The 18,028-nt window shown below is 46.6% G+C and overlaps 3 protein-coding genes across 5 annotated transcripts in view; 2 read left to right on the forward strand and 1 right to left on the reverse strand.

Moving 5' to 3' along the window:
- Positions 1–911, forward strand: part of LOC135814855 (uncharacterized) — a 44,922-nt gene extending 44,011 nt beyond the window's left edge. For both annotated transcript variants that reach the window (XM_065328045.1, XM_065328046.1), the window contains exon 20: positions 391–911. In XM_065328045.1, the coding sequence (XP_065184117.1) occupies positions 391–567 (177 nt within the window). In that variant the 3' untranslated portion in view covers positions 568–911. The remainder of the gene's footprint in view (positions 1–390) is intronic.
- On the reverse strand, positions 785–3,056 carry LOC135814856 (cyclin-dependent kinase 20-like). The gene is made up of 2 exons (XM_065328047.1): positions 1,934–3,056; positions 785–1,614 (listed from the first exon to the last, which is right to left on the reverse strand). Exons 1-2 carry the CDS (start codon positions 2,485–2,487, stop codon positions 1,149–1,151), a joined length of 1,020 nt encoding a protein of 339 aa, XP_065184119.1. The 5' UTR covers positions 2,488–3,056; the 3' UTR covers positions 785–1,148.
- An 880-nt stretch (positions 3,057–3,936) lies between these two features.
- Positions 3,937–18,028, forward strand: part of LOC135814857 (microtubule-actin cross-linking factor 1-like) — a 60,385-nt gene continuing 46,293 nt past the window's right edge. For both annotated transcript variants that reach the window (XM_065328048.1, XM_065328050.1), the window contains exons 1-9: positions 3,937–4,629; positions 6,462–6,523; positions 8,480–8,569; positions 9,006–9,083; positions 9,323–9,415; positions 10,300–10,424; positions 16,301–16,381; positions 16,858–16,973; positions 17,229–17,332. In XM_065328048.1, coding sequence (XP_065184120.1) covers positions 4,587–4,629; positions 6,462–6,523; positions 8,480–8,569; positions 9,006–9,083; positions 9,323–9,415; positions 10,300–10,424; positions 16,301–16,381; positions 16,858–16,973; positions 17,229–17,332 — 792 coding nt within the window. In that variant the 5' untranslated portion in view covers positions 3,937–4,586. The remainder of the gene's footprint in view (positions 4,630–6,461; positions 6,524–8,479; positions 8,570–9,005; positions 9,084–9,322; positions 9,416–10,299; positions 10,425–16,300; positions 16,382–16,857; positions 16,974–17,228; positions 17,333–18,028) is intronic.

Consider the following 18,028-nt stretch of genomic DNA (forward strand, 5'->3'; position numbering starts at 1 on the left):
TCCGTGCCCCTCCACCTCAGTACATGCATACCTGTGCTATGTGGGCAGGTTGGCTAATCAGTGAGCCTGGATACTGTGGATAGTATATACGGTGACAGGACCGCCTGAAGCAGTTATCAATTGGTCCGGTTTTACCATAGTCTTTCATACAGTTTGTGTACATGGATAACATGGCGGGGACATACACTGTAGTATGCCCTCTTCCACAGTAAACATGCGTTGGTAGCTACAAAGTTGGTCCAGTGTTAGCCTGACCAACCGGACTGGGTCCGGCAGGCCCGTGATATGGGATCCACTGAAGTGATGACTAGTAAGAGTTTTTCAGTAGCATATCCTCACCACTTGCCTGTAACACGCCCTTGCTATATCTGTCCTATTTGCTTATCTCAGCTGTATCTGATCGCCAAGAAGAAGCGTCGCACACATCTCTCGCGGGCCAAATCCATCGCAGTGGCATACCGCCTCATTGCACTTCAGGATGTGGCAGTTCAGCAGGACTCACCTCACACGGAAACGTTCCAAGTGTTTGCCAAGTCCAACAAAGCTAGCAGTGAAATCAGCAGCTAACTGCTCAGTGTTCATTTTTGAGACCACTGGATTTTGGAACCGGCAAGTTGGCAGGCAGTTTGTGCCCTTCCTTGATTTTTGAAGCAATGCTCACCGTGGACACGATTGCACTGTAGTTACAATCCCTATTTTATACCTGGAGGTTTGTAGCAGCAAGTCCTACTTCTACTTTATGCTTTTGCTTGACTTCCCATGCTTCAACGCTGACACCATAACATTTTAGCGTAATGAAAGTTCTGGCAGTAATTGAAACTTCTACAATAATTGTACATGTTAGTGCAACTCACTTGTACAGGTACAAATCATACTGGCAATTACGTGATCAAGAACAATGTAGATGTAGATATCTTTCCCTCAAACCAGTGAACAATGTGGATTTTAGAATAAACATAATAATACTTGTTTTGAAACCAGGCCTAGTGCCATATATCCAGCTGCGCTCAGTGTCAATTTCAGGGTATTGGGTGTTATATCTTCTCTCTTGATCAATTTATTGGAATGCAATGCATGTCACATGTCTTTACAGTAGTCATAGCAGTTGCAAGTAGGTTGGTGCGGTGTTCTTTGCAAGGCCGCAATGTTTAACTCAAGTTGAATGGGTCACGCAGGCTTATAGGTACGACTGATGCAACTAAGGGCACGCTCACATCAAAAGCTTCCTCTCGCCTGCTCCTGGTCGGGATGGGTAGCTCAGAGTGATGCGCCGGCAAGGGTTCGCTGAAGAAGTACGGGTGAAGCAACGCTTCCGAGGCGGCGATGCGTTTCGCCGACGGATAGACTAGGAACCGCTTCAGCAAATCCAGAGTCACCGCACATGCGTCCGGAGCAACATCTTGGAACGGTATTGCCGGCATCATTGCAAAGTGGATCTTCTTGTAGTCCGGTAGCGTGTCAATTTCCGGCCATATAGATGATGTTGGCGTACCAAGGATACGGAAGACACAACAAAGCTGCTCAATGTCGTTCTCACCAGGAAAAAGCGGTGAATTGTTGCAGAGCTCGCCAAATATGCATCCCACGGCCCACATGTCCACTCCGCTGTCATATCTGCGTGCACACAGTGAACCGTAAGAAGAAAGCATACAGGTGTTAATTTAAACCCATCACCCACACTAACTGAGTCAATGGCTGCGCTGACTGAGTGTTGAAGGCATACACACTGCTCTTGTGTACATAGCTACGTGACCAACAGCACATTGCATGCCACTGCCCATTCACATCATTCCCCCCACCAATGGAGTTGCAACTACCAATAATGTGTGTGTGTGTGTGTGTGTGTGTGTGTGTGTGTGTGTGTGTGTGTGTGTGTGTGTGTGTGTGTGCGTAAGTGCGCATGCGTGCGCGTAGCATGTTCATCAGGACTCACTTGCGAGCGCCGTAGAGCAGTTCAGGAGCGCGGTACCACCTGGTGGCAACTTGATGGCTATACGGGCGCAGTCCACTCTTGTCGTACACCCGGGACAGACCAAAGTCGGCCAGCTTGAGATGACCCGAGGAGCTAATGAGAAGATTGGCCGGCTTCAGGTCACGATGGAGGATATGGTTGCTGTGACAGAACATGACGCCGTTCAGTAGCATTCCCATGTAGCTCTTGATCTGTGCATCCGTCAGTCGCCGCTCCGTGTTTCGTATCACGACGCTCAGGTCCGAGAGCATGTACTCAAAGGCTAGCACAAAGCCAGAGCCATAGGCAAAGACGTTAAGCAGCTTGACGACGTTGTGGTGGTTGCCGATCTCCCGCAGGGCCTTGATCTCGCGCAGTGCAATGTTGGGTATGCCGTCGTCTAGGCGACGTAGCTGCACCTTCTTCAGTGCCGCTATCTCTCCCGTGCGCAGATGCTTAGCCTTGTACACTATACCGTGTGCGCCCTCGCCGATCTTACCCAAGATGTGATAGTCCTCCATGGAGGCAGTGGCCATTGCTGGGCCGTGACGGATTTAGCTACAGACTGACCAAGTCACGTGGCTGACTGGATTGTGCAAGTGATTGATAGGTCACCACCGTGTGTTGTTATGGCTACTAGTACTAATGTGTGTGCACTGGTGTCACGCAAGGGCTCCACTCAGTGTCGTGACTGTGCAAGAAATACTCATCGCTGGTAGCCCATACTGATCTAGTGCAATCCCCTTCTTACTGCTTGAATGACATACACCGACATCTTGCCAGCGCTGAACAAGTAAAATTAGTTATTAGTGTCCACAGAGAAGAGCCTCGAGATGATTCGCGATCAAGAGCTTACCGGCGTCTGCAGCGTGTCCTTGAAGCCCTGGTGACAGTGGTGTCGTATGATAATAGAACGCTGTGTTTAGCCGTGATCTTCACGACTCGGCCACCCACTGACTCCGCTCCACATTACGTCCAATGGCAACGGTCAAGCCGGTTTGACTGTGAAAGAGGGATCGATTGGTGTCTCGCTCCGAGGTCAATGACATAGTGGACTCATTCTATCAACCCGTTTTGAAATAATTCGTAAAGCCCACCAATGCCTAAGATAGCCAGATATTGTTGTGCGCGTGTGATCGTGAGCGAGCAGAGGCCACGAAAATCGCGCCAAGTGTGACACGTCTGCCGCGCGCGGCGCAAGAGTCAAGACCATACCACGCGCGCTGTGACTCGGACTGTCTAGCTGAGTCACGTGTGAATGTGCACATGTATTATGTGAGGACAGAAAAAGTCCCAGCCCAAATCCATCTACAAGTCATTGATCCAGATCCAGGATAGCGCTAGGCGGGTTTCGTCCGTGCCGTGTTCGAGGATCTGCACTGCAGTGCGAGTGGCCGTCTTTCACGCAATGCGTGCGGCATTGCACTCGTACTGCCACACTGATGAGTGTGTCCATAAACACGGAACAGAGCCCGCGCCAGCGGAGCCGATTTCCACGATTTTCAGGTGCATACTACAGTGGTCCATTTGTGCCACGGAAATCTGCTGGATTAGGGAGGGTGCTGGATTAACAAATCGGATTTACTGCTGCAATTATGTGCATGAAGAGGACATTTTGGCTACTGAAAATTGTGGAGGGTGCTGGTTTATAAAGTGCTGGATTAGAGAGGGACGACTGTACTAGTACTACTCATCGCTACCTCCGCTAGCGCTGCCAACAAAATGCCAGCGGCATGCTGTCAAGCACTGCACTCATCATGACCACCCGATGTGACACGAGACGTCAGCATGCAGTACACCATGGTACCTACACTCAGCAGGCTACATGTAGCCTGCTGAGTGTAGGTGTACTCAGTAGAGCTACGGCTCGTAGAGTCGTAGATCTACTCGTAGACCTACTAGTCGTAGGCGTGTGCTAGCTGCACAATGCATGCACATGGCCAGGCCCATGGTGCGGGAAGTTTTTGTAGGGACGCTTGGAGTTCGAAGGAAACCGAATTGCGCGAAGACAAGTCAACACAACCGGCCAGTCCACATCGTTAGATCTACTGACTGCCCTGTCGCCCAGGCAGATACCGACGACTCTCTTCAAAAGTCATGTAGTTTTTTTATACAGTAGCGAGTGTGTAGATTGCAGTCGTCAGCCTACCACAGATGCGCCAGCTCACATGACCATTCCGGAAATTTTCTTCCGTTCGCGGGGCAATAATAATAATTGTCAGTTTTCCACGAGTAGATCTACTATTTCCACAAGGGTGCATCTCATGCGCCAGTGCTGTGTAACTAACGTGGAGTCGCTACCTGCGATAATTTAGTAGTTTTGGATCAGTCCAGGGTGTCGTCCCGCACCACAGGCAAAACCTTTGGGATTGATTGATTGATTGAAGAAACATTCTTGGTGCAAGAAACCGGCTGGTCACGTTAGTGGTAAACCCAGGTCTGAGGAGCATGTGTTGACTAGAGTCTGGGGATTCTTTGCGAGTCGGAGATGTTGGTGGTGGTTGTCGACAAGAGCGCGTAGTGGCCGCATCACCCCCGTGTCGTGCTGTGCTCCACCAGCACTGCGGGGCAGTACCATACTCCATAGTCGCCTGTTGTATCGTGGTCCTGTGGGGCCGACTGGCAACGCCGGACGATGAGCGCGCTAAATGTGGAGCGGTCCAGAGAGAAGATTGCTCGTGAGTAACTGTTCTTGTGTGTTGTAATATGTTCATTTGTATTCACAATGTTGTGGACGCCAGAATGAAATAATAATTGCCAGGTGTATTATTATTAATTTTTTGTACACGAACAAACCATCGGCGCAGTCGTATCGAGGTGCACAAGGGACAGGCGGGAGGAAGCTGTGCTTCCTGTGAGCAATGCGAGGTCCACGCACGGGCTGGGGTAGCACGTCCGTTTGCCACAAACAGGTCACGAGCATGGATGCTAACATATTCATTATGTAGCCATAGGTGGAGAAAAGACAGTTGAAATTCACTTGGGCATGTTGCATTCTTATTGACAGGTATTGTGCTTGCCATTACCACTACACTGTGTACTTGAGTACTGAGAATGGTATCAATCACGGACAGTCAGTACTAGTAGTAGTGGTGCCTCTTAGTTGTGTTGGCATTGCAACACCTAGTGTTTGAGGGCCTCTGGCCCTGGGGAGCAACTGTGACCTGGTGACTGGACTAAGTCAATGGAAGTCCAGTAAACACACCTACTAGCAATACTCCCTCTAGCTCTCCCTCTCTCTCATTGTGCAGTTTAGTTCATGAAATTTCAGTGAGACTGTGCATGTGTAGATGTACATGTTGGGCAGTGGCATGTCCAACTGGCTACCTGCATCACAAGTAGCAAGACTACGTAACGTCGTTGCCAAAAGGAACAGTTGCATGCTGGTACAATCCTAGGATAAACACATGAAGAATAGTGCAACACAGATTTACAATTTTTCATGATGCTACATTGTACTTGATGAAGTAACACCGGCCATGCCACTGTGCCAGGTGGCAACGCACATCTGCCATCTGGAGGCTGTGCACCGCCTGTGTGCAGCACTGCACAGCCACAGACTCAGTTGCAATGTTGCAGTGACAGTGGATATTCCTAACCTGGTGGTGGTAACAGCTTGAAGCTGTGCACAGCAAAATATTTACATGTTTTGCGGGCCACCAGTGGCACCACTAGTTGCTACATGAGAAGATTTGAGAACACACACTGGATGTGTTCAACTGCCAGTAGATGTGCAGACATAGTCGTACTGCTAATCCTGTATCTTGTTACGGTACAAAGACCTGGTCTAGGTTTATCATGTGATGGATGATGACTATCCTTCATGGTCTTTGGTTAGAGCAGTCATTGTGTTAGGGAGTGAGGGTCATTACAAGGAGAAGGCAGCACTTTTTTTCCTCGTCAAACATCAGCCTAGTGCTAATGAGCTCTGCAGGGCTAATTCAGTCCTGACATGGCTGCAGCTGAGGATGATGCAAGCACATTGCATCACAGGTCCATTGCCATTGCAGGTACATGTACCAGGTCCAGACTCCAGAGCAGAGCAATGGCACTAGGCAGAAGACAGCTCAGAAAGAATATTGTCATTGGATGCTTTCAGAGTTTATGTTTCAATCTGTTATACTAGTCATCAATGGAAGACTTTGTGGATCAAACCTTGTTAAAGTGATAAGAAATATATAAGTATGATTGGTTTGGCTGCGTCAAGTTGTTCCATGATATAGACAGCGAACCGGTGTTTGTCGTTTGACAACTTTGTCTTTGTGCTGGATCTTATCCATTAACTCAGTGTACAGTAAAGGCTAATTGTGACCGTAATAATTATTAATTTGTGTGCAGAAGTGCCTCTTCTCGGCATTCTTGTTCACCATATGCAGAACAAGTGATGCCGGATGATACTCACTGAACTGAGTGAAGTCATGCAGGCAGGGCCTGGATTTCGTTTCCCACTTCTATAATTGAGTGAAAGAGTGTTGTGCAATCTGAACTTTTCCTCATGATGTCCTCTCAGTGAGCCGCGATGCAGTGCAGAAGAAGACATTCACAAAATGGATCAACTCCCACCTTGCGAAGGTAGGTTTGAGTCTGGCTTGAGTGGCGTGCCAGTCACGGTTGGCCATGATCTGCAGCAGCTTACAATAATACAACACACAGCTGTCAGACTAAGAACGTGGACCACACTGCTCTGAGACCCACATGTGCAGTATACCAACATGACGTAACCCTCAGCGCACACAGACTCATGTATTGTTGGTAGTTTTCCGTCCATATAACAAGTGTTTAGGCCCGAGGGCAATTGGTAAGAGTGCGGGAACTGAGTATTTAGTAAACTTCGTAGGAAAGGGCGGGCATGTGTTTGAAAGCCCAAGGACACACCAACTGTCAACGGTTCACAGGGACTCTCCGTTGCTGATTATCACCTCGTATCTGTCTAAGGACGACTGTGGACATATTGTACGGACACAGGAGAAAACCCATTGCCTCGCCTTCCTGCACGTATCACCATGCCGCAAGTTTCCGCCAACGTCTCAGTAATTGTATAATCATTACAGCTGGTGCATGCTGTCTTGCAAGAAGCCCTGTAGGCTGGATGTACAAAGTGGTTGTCATGTTGACTATCCTTGACACCACTGTGTGTATGTGTCAAATAGCCCCGTGGGAGATATTCCTGGGTGGGTGGGGGGTTGAAAAGTGCAACCCCGGGCGTACTACAGCGGGGTGCTAAATGTATGTGTGGGGCGATTTCCAGGAAAGCTGGTATGCCGTAATACTGTCACATGTAGTTGGATAGTGGGCTTGTCTGAACCTCGATAGATGTCATTAAAAACATGGCGCTGCTTTAGGGCGCGTTCAGACTACCGAGAACCCCATCAAACCGTGAATGGCGCTAAACCGTGAAGGACATTCATTCTACCGATAAACTAACGTAAGTTGTGCAGCTCTCACTGCGGCACTGAGAAGGAATTTCCCTCGCTCCCAGCCTAAGCAATTTTTTACTGCCGGAATGCAGTAACCGCCGCAGCAGCCACAACAGTAAAACCTTTCCACCGGTAACATGCTAGTAACGTCGCATGATCAAATCACCTTGGAAACTTTCCCATTCTGTCACTTTTTATCGGTAGTCTGAACATGCCCTTAGCCAGGTCATATTGTTTTTTTGGCACAAACTCAATCCCCCCCCCCCCTCCATCCAAGGTGTAAAATTCTAGCTTGTGTTTGCACGAAAATAAGTGTTGGGGGAGGAGGGGTATAAGCTACAGGGCGAATGTCTGGCCTGTTTGTCAGAAATGTCCACACGGCTTAGACACTGGGAATCACGCAAAGAAAGGAGACTGAGCAATGCCATGCAAATCTGGATAGCAGCATAGATATGACTTTGAACTGCATAGTTTCAACTAGGTGAGAATCAGGGGCTGGGAAAAGCACTTTTGGGGCTGCTGGCTAAACATTAGCACCCAACGTGTAAGCAGAGGCTAGCATGTGGTACGGCTTGGTGCTAGGACATCACCAGTACCCGTAGGCAGTATTCAGTCCAGGCCAGGCGTCTTGCCTTAGGACTGTATTACTGGTACCAGTACTTGTGCCATTGCCAGTGGCTGTTGACACGTGACACATTTCTCCCCTGCACACTCCATCTCTGTAGTATAATTCTGTGTGTGTGTGTGTGTGTGTGTGTGGGCGAGTGGTTCTACAGCATTACCTGTCCTTTAAAACCCTTGCCACCCCAATTACATAGTGACATGCTGCTACACCTTTCCTCCAGGTAACATTTGCACACACTGGTGCAAAGCCAATGATCCTGTGGCTAGCGCTAAGACAACCCGTCATTTTCCTAGTTGAGTGCTCAGTAAGCCATCAGGCATTAGTGCTTCATTCTTCCCGTGTTGAGATATGGCTGTTTAGAAACTGTTCCCCAGTAGTCAAGGTTCACTTGTAAAAACAGTTCCCCTGTGGGTTTTGGAATATTTCGTATTCGGCTTGCATTGCTAATCTACTTGTTCTCACTTGTGTTGCCTGATGCTCTATTAGACTGGAGTGGTTGTGGAAGACCTGTACTTTGATTTGCGTGATGGCCGCAACCTAATCCAGCTGCTGGAAATGCTCACAGACACCAAACTGGTCAGTATTCCTTGAACACAGCTCCGGCAACCGTTCTATGAACGGGCGGGACATGGTGTCCCTTGAACAGTACACACTATCTTCACTCGCCAAACTGTGCATGGTCACAGGCATATGTCATCTGGTCTGCCAGCCAGTGAAACAGGCCCCAATACTGCGGATATTAGCAATATTTCACAGTTAAATTATCACTGAGTTGTATTGACTGGTTTGAATTTGTCAGTTTACAGGAAGCTGCAGATAGAGCTGAAAGCTAGGTTTCTTGATGCCAGCACAGCACAGGTTTCACTGACTTGCAGTGGAAGTTTCAGTTACAGTTGGCATTTAATACAAGAGCTAAATGACGTACACATATGCATGCTTCTGGACATTGAATATCTGCTTACAGTGCTGTCCCGCTGTTTTCCTTTCATCTACCTGCTATGCTGCTATTTAGCCCAGGGAGAAAGGTAGCTTACGCTTCCACAAGTTGCAAGACCTCAACACTGTTCTCGGGTGCCTGGAAAGGCGAAAGGTGGGTTTCGGTCTTCAGGGGACGCATAATTCTACTCGTTGGGGTTATGAGGAAATGTGCATGACACTGACTAGTTTGCATCAAAACGGATGTTGATGAGTGCGATAACAGATACGATGCCGGAACTAGCACAGACATGTATTGGTGTTTGGCAGGTGCCACTCAAGTGTATTACATTGCCATTAATGTACAACGTGTCCATTGTTCTCTACACCTCCTGGTTTCTTTTGCTTGTATAGATCGACACTATCAACATCACAAACACCGACATCTTGGATGGAAACTCAAAGCTTACTCTTGGCTTGGTGTGGCGGCTCATCCTGCATTTTCAGGTGACCATCTATTCTACATCATGGACTCGTACATTTTGGCAGGGCTTCATCATGACCTTGTCGGCATTATACTGTCTTTGTCACTCTCCTCCCCCCCCCCCCCCCCCCCCCCCCCGCTCAAATACGCACACACATGCTCTAGAAAACTGCAATTCCCTGTGTGTGTATGTGTGTGTGTGTGTTGTGTGTGTGTGTGTGTGTGTGTGTGTGTGTATGCATGTGTGTGTGTGTGTGTGTGTGTGTGTGTGTGTGTGTGTGTGTGTGTTTACAATAGTTGACCAACTACTGCTCGCGTCTGCATGACAGTACATACCGTATTTCCTCAAATAATTGACCATGCTCAAATAGTAGACCCTCCTAGAGGCCTCACGGAAAAATAGTAGACCATGCCCGAATAAGAGACCCGGTCTCTTATTTGAGTTCATCGCTTTGCGCATACGCACTAAGAAAGCACTTGGTGGATCAAAAAAGGACGCGATTTTAGGTTGCGCAACTACAATTTGTGTAGTGGCTAGTGCTTTCTTTCATTATTTGAGCACGGTCCACTATATTTTCATCGGCACATCGCTGGAAATGGTGGATTTTTAACACGTCATAATATAGAAGGTCCACTATATTTTCATCGGCACATCGCTGGAAATGGTGGATTTTTAACACGTCATAATATAGAACTTCTATATTATGACGTGTTAAAAATCCACCATTTCCAGGGATGTGCCGATGAAAATATAGTGGACCGTGCTCGAATAATGGACCATGCCCAAATAAGAGACCGGGGGTCCAACCCTCTTCAAAAAACAAAAGACCGGGTCTATTAATCGAGGAAATACGGTAGTTTGTAGTTGAGGATGCAGTACTTGCCTGTTTGCCGTGTTGTTGTACAGATTTCCACTGTGACAGTGCCACATGCAGAGGAAGGTGTGCCCGGTAGCAGTAGGAAGGGTCCGTCTGGTCCGGTTACCGAAGTCAAACAGGTCATCATTAAATGGTGCCGAGCAGCCACGCAAGGGTAAGCCATGTTCACTGCTCACGCTGCTACTTGTTTTACAAGCGCGCCCTGTACAATCTTTTTACCAGTCATTATGAATGGTGCTACTCTGTTTGGTGGATGAAAGTGGGGGGGGGGGGGGGGGGGGGGCTTCGTTGTTGATAGGGCTTACATAGTGCTTTGGTTTGATTTCGGCTCAAACAAAGGACTTACATCGGGTCTGCAGAGGAGGTAGACCATCTTTCCATTTCTACTCCTCTAAATTTTTGATCGCTAAGATAGGGTAGCATGCAGACTGACAGGTACCGTATTTTCTAGAGTATATGCCACACTGGAGTATATGCCACACTGGAGTATAGGCCACACTGGAGTATAGGCCACACTGGAGTATAGGCCACACTCGAGTACAGTAGGTATCGGTTATACGTGGGTGTTTGAAAAACGACTTTCTATTCTTATTTCCGATATTTCTTACACACGATAAATCAAGTGTGACATATCATGTGCATGTGCGCAGAGGCAGGAAGATCATCGTACATACAAGGTAGTGCTACTGTGCATGCGGCTGGTCACAGTCACATAGGCTTACCATGTGGCTTTGCAACATGAGTTACATGACCACAATAGTTGAACCTGCAGCACTAGGACCCAACGCGAGTCAGATCAGAACTGCTTTGGACGGATGTTATTACTACAGGCGATATACTTTGTACTGATCTGGCATATTTCGCTACACAAAGTCCATTTCTTAGGAACGATATATTCTACTGTACGATAAAATTGCTTGTAAGAATAAATGTAAATAATCGACGTGGAGACAACAATTTTATAATAGCAATAAAAAGAACAAATTCTGCAGTCATCGCCACACTACAACGAAGTCATGAAAGTTTACCAGAATTAATTTTCTTGTCACATTCATCAGTGGAAAGTCGTGACTGAAGAGTAACCATGCTGAACAATGATTAAATATACATTCAATGATGTGTTACGAGAACAAAATACAGTGCCAAAATAGAAAGAAGGAAGGTGAGACAATAGCAGTGAAGTGAGAGCTAAGTGCAACGGTGGGTGAAAAACTAATAATTATAACGCTAAAACTGTGTAGTGAGACAAACAATCATGCTGTGCACCTACGAAAACAATTTTAACGCAACTACATGTTTCTTCTGCTTACAAAGATCAGGCTTATGCAAACGAATACAAACAGCCTCAAGTACTTTCAACTGACTAGCATACCGTGCACGACAAAGAACAGAAAAACTAAAATCATCATACACCTGCAGACACTTAGGGTGAGACAACAAGTGAAGAAAAACGGCAGACTTCTTACGATCACAATCACCATCTGATTCCTCGTCTCCAACAACCGCAACCTCGTCCTCCGTTTCATCTCCCAACTCGTCCTCAGTGTCATCCTCCGTGTCATTCTCCTCATCAACACTGATCGGTCCCAGGCTCGTTTGACGTTGTTTAACCTCTGTTCGTTGACTCCTCCTTTGATCTTGATGGCAACTTGTTACCATTGTTGTTGTTGTTGTTGTTGTTGTTGTTGTTGTTGTTGTTGTTGTTGTTGTTGTTGTTGTTGTTGTTGTTGTTGTTGTTGTTGTTGTTGTTGTTGTTGTTAAATCTTGTGTTCCCAGTGTCCTCGCCGGTGCTTGATCTCCAGTACTGTAATAATTCATTGAATAATTAGCCGTTGATCGTCTAGGTCTTTGAATGTTGATTGTGTTACTTTCTTTGTTGAATTCCGTTCCCTTCAGCCTTCTTTCTCGTTGTTCACAATCAGTGCTTGCCTCATCCATATATGCACGTGCCACCGACACCACAGACTCAGCCCCAGCACCGCCGATGATAGATGTAGGTGGCGGTTCTGGGGGAGGCAACGGCAAAGACGGCGATGAGGGCATTACCTCATCACAGCGTCCACTTTGGTCTTGAGCTGAATGTTGTTGTGGTGTGTTATCTTGTGTTGTTATGGTGCATTGTGTTGTGGTGACAATATGCCCATTACCCGACTCCAAGGCTCTCGATACGGGTAATGGAGGCACTATTGCCGATGACGGAAATTGTGCTAACGATGGCTGTGGCCGAGGGTTCTTCAGTGGCCTGCCGCGTTTTGGTCGCAGTGCCCGTGCCGAGCCAGTCAGCATATGCAGTGGGACGTGCTGCTTGATACGTGCGTTCAGATGTTGAAGAGTCCTACCAACGTACCGACTACCGCATTGTCGGCACTCAAATTGGTATACCAATTTAGATGCAAGTTGGGTTGGTAGGACATCCTTCCTCACCGTGAACGCACGTACAGTTGTGAAAACGGGTACAAAATGTACCGCGTAGTAAGTTTGCTGTACAATTTTCCGTACCAAGCGACTCATGGATAATGAGAGGTTACCTTTCCAGGGGAGAGAAAGATACGTGGGACATTTGTCCGGGCCAAAACGTTTTTCCTTTTTATCCAGCCTTTCGCTCATGAGTTCCTTCAATAGATCGTCAGGGTACCCGTTCTTTAGAAAAACGGACTTAAGGAAGTCCAGTTCCTCAGCTAGTTTGGAAGAGGAGCAAATGCGCTCTGCTCGATCCACCAAGTTACGCACTAAATTCACCTTGTATTGGTACGAACAATACGAGTCAAACATTATGTACTGGCCGGTGAATGTAGGCTTTCTGTACACAGATGTTACGGTACCCTGACTAGACTTTTCCACAAGGACGTCTAGAAAGGGAAGTTTGTTGGCTTGTTCGTGACCTAGACGATCAACGGCTAATTATTCAATGAATTATTACAGTACTGGAGATCAAGCACCGGCGAGGACACTGGGAACACAAGATTTAACAACAACAACAACAACAACAACAACAACAACAACAACAACAACAACAACAACAATGGTAACAAGTTGCCATCAAGATCAAAGGAGGAGTCAACGAACAGAGGTTAAACAACGTCAAACGAGCCTGGGACCGATCAGTGTTGATGAGGAGAATGACACGGAGGATGACACTGAGGACGAGTTGGGAGATGAAACGGAGGACGAGGTTGCGGTTGTTGGAGACGAGGAATCAGATGGTGATTGTGATCGTAAGAAGTCTGCCGTTTTTCTTCACTTGTTGTCTCACCCTAAGTGTCTGCAGGTGTATGATGATTTTAGTTTTTCTGTTCTTTGTCGTGCACGGTATGCTAGTCAGTTGAAAGTACTTGAGGCTGTTTGTATTCGTTTGCATAAGCCTGATCTTTGTAAGCAGAAGAAACATGTAGTTGCGTTAAAATTGTTTTCGTAGGTGCACAGCATGATTGTTTGTCTCACTACACAGTTTTAGCGTTATAATTATTAGTTTTTCACCCACCGTTGCACTTAGCTCTCACTTCACTGCTATTGTCTCACCTTCCTTCTTTCTATTTTGGCACTGTATTTTGTTCTCGTAACACATCATTGAATGTATATTTAATCATTGTTCAGCATGGTTACTCTTCAGTCACGACTTTCCACTGATGAATGTGACAAGAAAATTAATTCTGGTAAACTTTCATGACTTCGTTGTAGTGTGGCGATGACTGCAGAATTTGTTCTTTTTATTGCTATTATAAGAATAAATGTGCACATGAAATCCATGTTATGATTATGAAAACATGAGAGGTCATTCTTGTAGGCAGTATATTCTTTTACACGACCACGCTATCCCATACGCACTGTATATGCCACACTGGAGTATATGCCACACTGGAGTATATGCCACACTGGAGTATATGCCACACTGGAGTATATGCCACACTGGAGTATAGGCCACACTGGAGTATAGGCCACACTGGAGTATAAGCCGCACACAGATTTTTTGTCACGGAATACAGACATCTACTATTTATCAACGGTATCCGGCCCTTTAGCGGGAGAGCAAGTCGAGAGCATAGTCACATCTCGAGTACAGTAAGATCGGGCGCCGAAGAACACCTCGCCGAAGAACACCCAGGCTGGAAAACCGGCAAAATTTAAGAACAGTCCAGGCTAGAATTATCAGATTTAAGAACACTTTTAAAATTTGGAACATTGTACATGTATGGGAGGTGAGTACATGTCATGTACACGTGTAAACAGTAACTGCTACATGTACAGTCATTCCCATTTACGACACCCACTAGTTTAGAAGTACTACATTGCACTACATGTACATGTACATGTACATGACAAACGTCATGACGTCACTCGACTCGCCGCGCGCGTGTGAATAAGAACGGTCTGGCTAGAATCAAAAATTTAAGAACTTTCCTAGGCTGCGCTCGAGCCCCTGCGTTCTTCGGCGCCCGATCTTACTGTATCCTTTCATGTTGTACAGAGAAGAAAGTATGATCTCCGGAAGAGTGACTCGCCGCGTTTCAGTCTCTTTACAGCTGCCGGGTCTGTGATATCCGGGGGGGGGGGGGGGGGGGGTATGTGCTTACGATTACGGCGAAACAGTACCGATCGCATACGTTCCATGACTGAATTGGTCCACGAATAGATTTACACTGGAGTAAAAGTTGTCCATAAAATAATATGCACTGCCGTATCAGCTTCATCCCAATGGCGTACAACAATCCTTGTTTTGGCCGATCTCCTTCTCTTCCGGAATAGATGGAGAAGCGCCACATATAGCCTTTTGCGCTGCAAGCAAGCACCTACAGCTTCACACCCCATTTGTGGGGCTTGTTCTTGATATATTGCTTGAGATAGGATCTACCTTTGGTTGGCACCAACGACTCATCTACAGATATTTCCCAGCCGAGATTCCACGAATGCTGTATTTTTTGGTTGAGCTCTTCCGCAAACTCGGATACGTTCGCGAGGCGGCCGCCTGCTGCGTGCTGCGTTTTATCAGGTAGATGGAAATATTGCAGAATCTTCAGAAATCTGTCACGCTGGAATGTCAGCGAAATAAACACATTTCTAAGGAAGTCGTGATCCAACCAGTAATCCCTCAGTGCTGGTAGTCTGTTGATGCCCATGGCGATCATGATGCCGATGAATGCGCGCATCTCTGCCTGATCAACGTCGACCCAGTTTCTTGCCTTGCATTGCCTTGCGTACTGATTTGTTCTGGCAACCATGACTGTGAGCATTTCTGCCACAGCGTTTGCAACGGCCTCGTTTCCAAGAGCTTGGGCATCAAGGAAAGAGTTCACGCCTCGCCTGGCCATCACGCTCCTTCGCTCGGCTAGTTCCGAAAGAGCAAACCACGTCAGAACCAAAAATTGACAAGATACACAACAACTAGTTGCAAGCATAGCTCGTGTCAAGCGTATTCCAAACTAAAAACTTTTGTTTGAACTTCAGCGCACTGAAAAAATTTCAGATGGCACCTGCCAGGTTTATAGTCAAATTCGGAAGGAATTTTCCTGCTGAATCCAGCTGTGCAAGAATTTGAAGCTACGATCTCGGCGCGTGCCTCAAAATCATGTTTGAATGCGCGCTTATACGCGGTACGGATACTGTATATCCGTACGTTAGGGCTTAAAAAGGGTTAAAGTGCGGTGTATACTCCGGAAAATAAGGTATCCACCTTGTGCATACATCTGCCTCGCAAGGGTTGGAAGTCTGTGTAACTCATCACGGCATAGAGGCAGATCCTGGATGTGCGGGAAAGAAATGAACTTTTTGTACACAGTTCTTTCTTACTGGTTTCAAGTGATCCTTCGCAAACTAGCCCCAGTTGTATCAATCCCGTTGGTTTTGTTGCATAATATTCTGAGTTCCAAACCGATGGCTCAGGATTGTTACTTGCTTTAGTAGTATGTTTTGTAAATGAGTGGTCAGTGAGCCTAATGAAGATGGCAAGTGAATTGAATTGAGAGTTTGTTTTTGCATACATCCCTACCTACATGACACTGATTTCCATTCCTTCTCTTGTTGTTGCTTCTGCAGCTACCCAGGTGTGTCCGTGGACAATTTCAGCACCAGCTGGAAAGACGGCCTGGCCTTCAATGCAATACTCAACCGATTCCGGTAGGAAGAGTCTGCAACAAGTTCATTTACTGTCACTAATGCTGTCTGACAGTCAGGCCCGTACCAGGGGGTCTCTTTTCTACTGGGCCAGGCGTTTCTTAAGGCTTTACCCATGCTAAACAACTTTCGCTGGAACAGTTACTTGTAGCTATATCGACTCCTTTAACTAAGTATTTACAAACTCCGTATTTAATACCGGTCACGGTGGATTATTGATATCTTATAACCGTTTCACGATGTGCAAGTGTGCATAGAATCCACTGTCTTCACCTCTCATTCCTTACCAATGGAAACCCTCTGAGAAATCCTACATGTGTATGCACCAGGCTGTATAGATTACCTTTAGATCACCATCCTTTTCTCTGGCTGACAGCCCCGTACTAGGTGTGCATGCCATGAGATAATATTGTTATTGTGTGACACACATGTCAGTCGAAAGCCTTGCGGTGTTCTTGTGTGATCCTATCCACATCCAGTCCGGACATGGTGGACTTTGATAGTCTGCATCCTGGTGACAACATGGCCAATCTTCAGCAGGCATTCTCCGCCTTTGAAAGCGAGTTTGGTGTCATTCAGCTGCTGGATGCTGAAGGTGAGCACTAAAACTAGGAGCAGTGAAGACATTTTGTACTGTATTGTATTTTATTATTTACTTGGGCATTCCCAACAGACCCTAAGGCCTTCTTACACGGTGCCCAAGGTGAGACATCAGGAAGTGTGAGCCACATCAATTTTTGCTTGCTAGCCCCATGCAATAAATCATGGCCTTGTCCAGCTCAGAATTTTGCCTGGCTTTGCTTGACTAATAACTTACTGTATCTTGTTTGTTGGCGATGTGCTGCTGCAGATTTCAATATGGCCGTACCAGACGAGAACTCCATATTGACGTACATATCCCTGCTGATCAAAGCTCTTCCTGAAAACATTCCAGCACATCCTAAATATGCCGCGGTGAGTGAACTGTGGTATGCAGGCTTGAATCTTCCCTTAGCTACCTAGCGGTATGGAGTTACATGTTGATTGGATCAACAGATTTACATTGGACATTTGACATTACAGTGCAGCCGCTAGTACACTCTGTACTGCCATGTGTCATAGTCTGTGTCATAGTCTGTGGCATAGTCTGTGTCATAGTCTGTGTCATAGTCTGTGGCATAGTCTGTGGCATAGTCTGTGTCATAGTCTGTGTCATAGTCTGTGGCATAGTCTGTGTCATAGTCTGTGTCATAGTCTGTGGCATAGTCTGTGGCATAGTCTGTGTCATAGTCTGTGTCATAGTCTGTGTCATAGTCTGTGTCATAGTCTGTGGCATAGTCTGTGGCATAGTCTGTGTCATAGTCTGTGGCATAGTCTGTGTCATAGATACATGTACAGTCAACCTTGCGAATAACAGCCCTCGATCGGACACGAGAAAAGTATCATTATCCGCAAGGTTAAATGTAAAGTTCAGTGATTACTTGTTCTGAAGATAGTGTCATTGTTTGTGAGGTCCTGTTTTATCCGAGGTTGTTATTCACGAGGTTGCCTGTAAACCCCTCTTGGTTGGACAGGATTTGAAGGTGCCTTTGTTGAAACAACCTGCATTGGATGACCACGGGAATTTTGTATGCCTAGGTGACATACTTATGTCTTCTTGTATTTTGCTGC

This window comes from Sycon ciliatum, chromosome 4 (assembly GCF_964019385.1).
Source record: "Sycon ciliatum chromosome 4, ocSycCili1.1, whole genome shotgun sequence".
In the NCBI taxonomy this organism is placed as follows: domain Eukaryota; kingdom Metazoa; phylum Porifera; class Calcarea; order Leucosolenida; family Sycettidae; genus Sycon; species Sycon ciliatum.

Excerpts from the sequence above, each read along its gene's own strand:
- LOC135814856 (XM_065328047.1), bottom strand. The coding sequence starts at position 2,487 with ATGGCCACTGCCTCCATGGAGGACTATCACATCTTGGGTAAGATCGGC. Across the intron at positions 1,615-1,933 it reads CTGCTCTACGGCGCTCGCAA|ATATGACAGCGGAGTGGACA; the intron begins GTGAGTCCTGAT and ends GTGTGCACGCAG.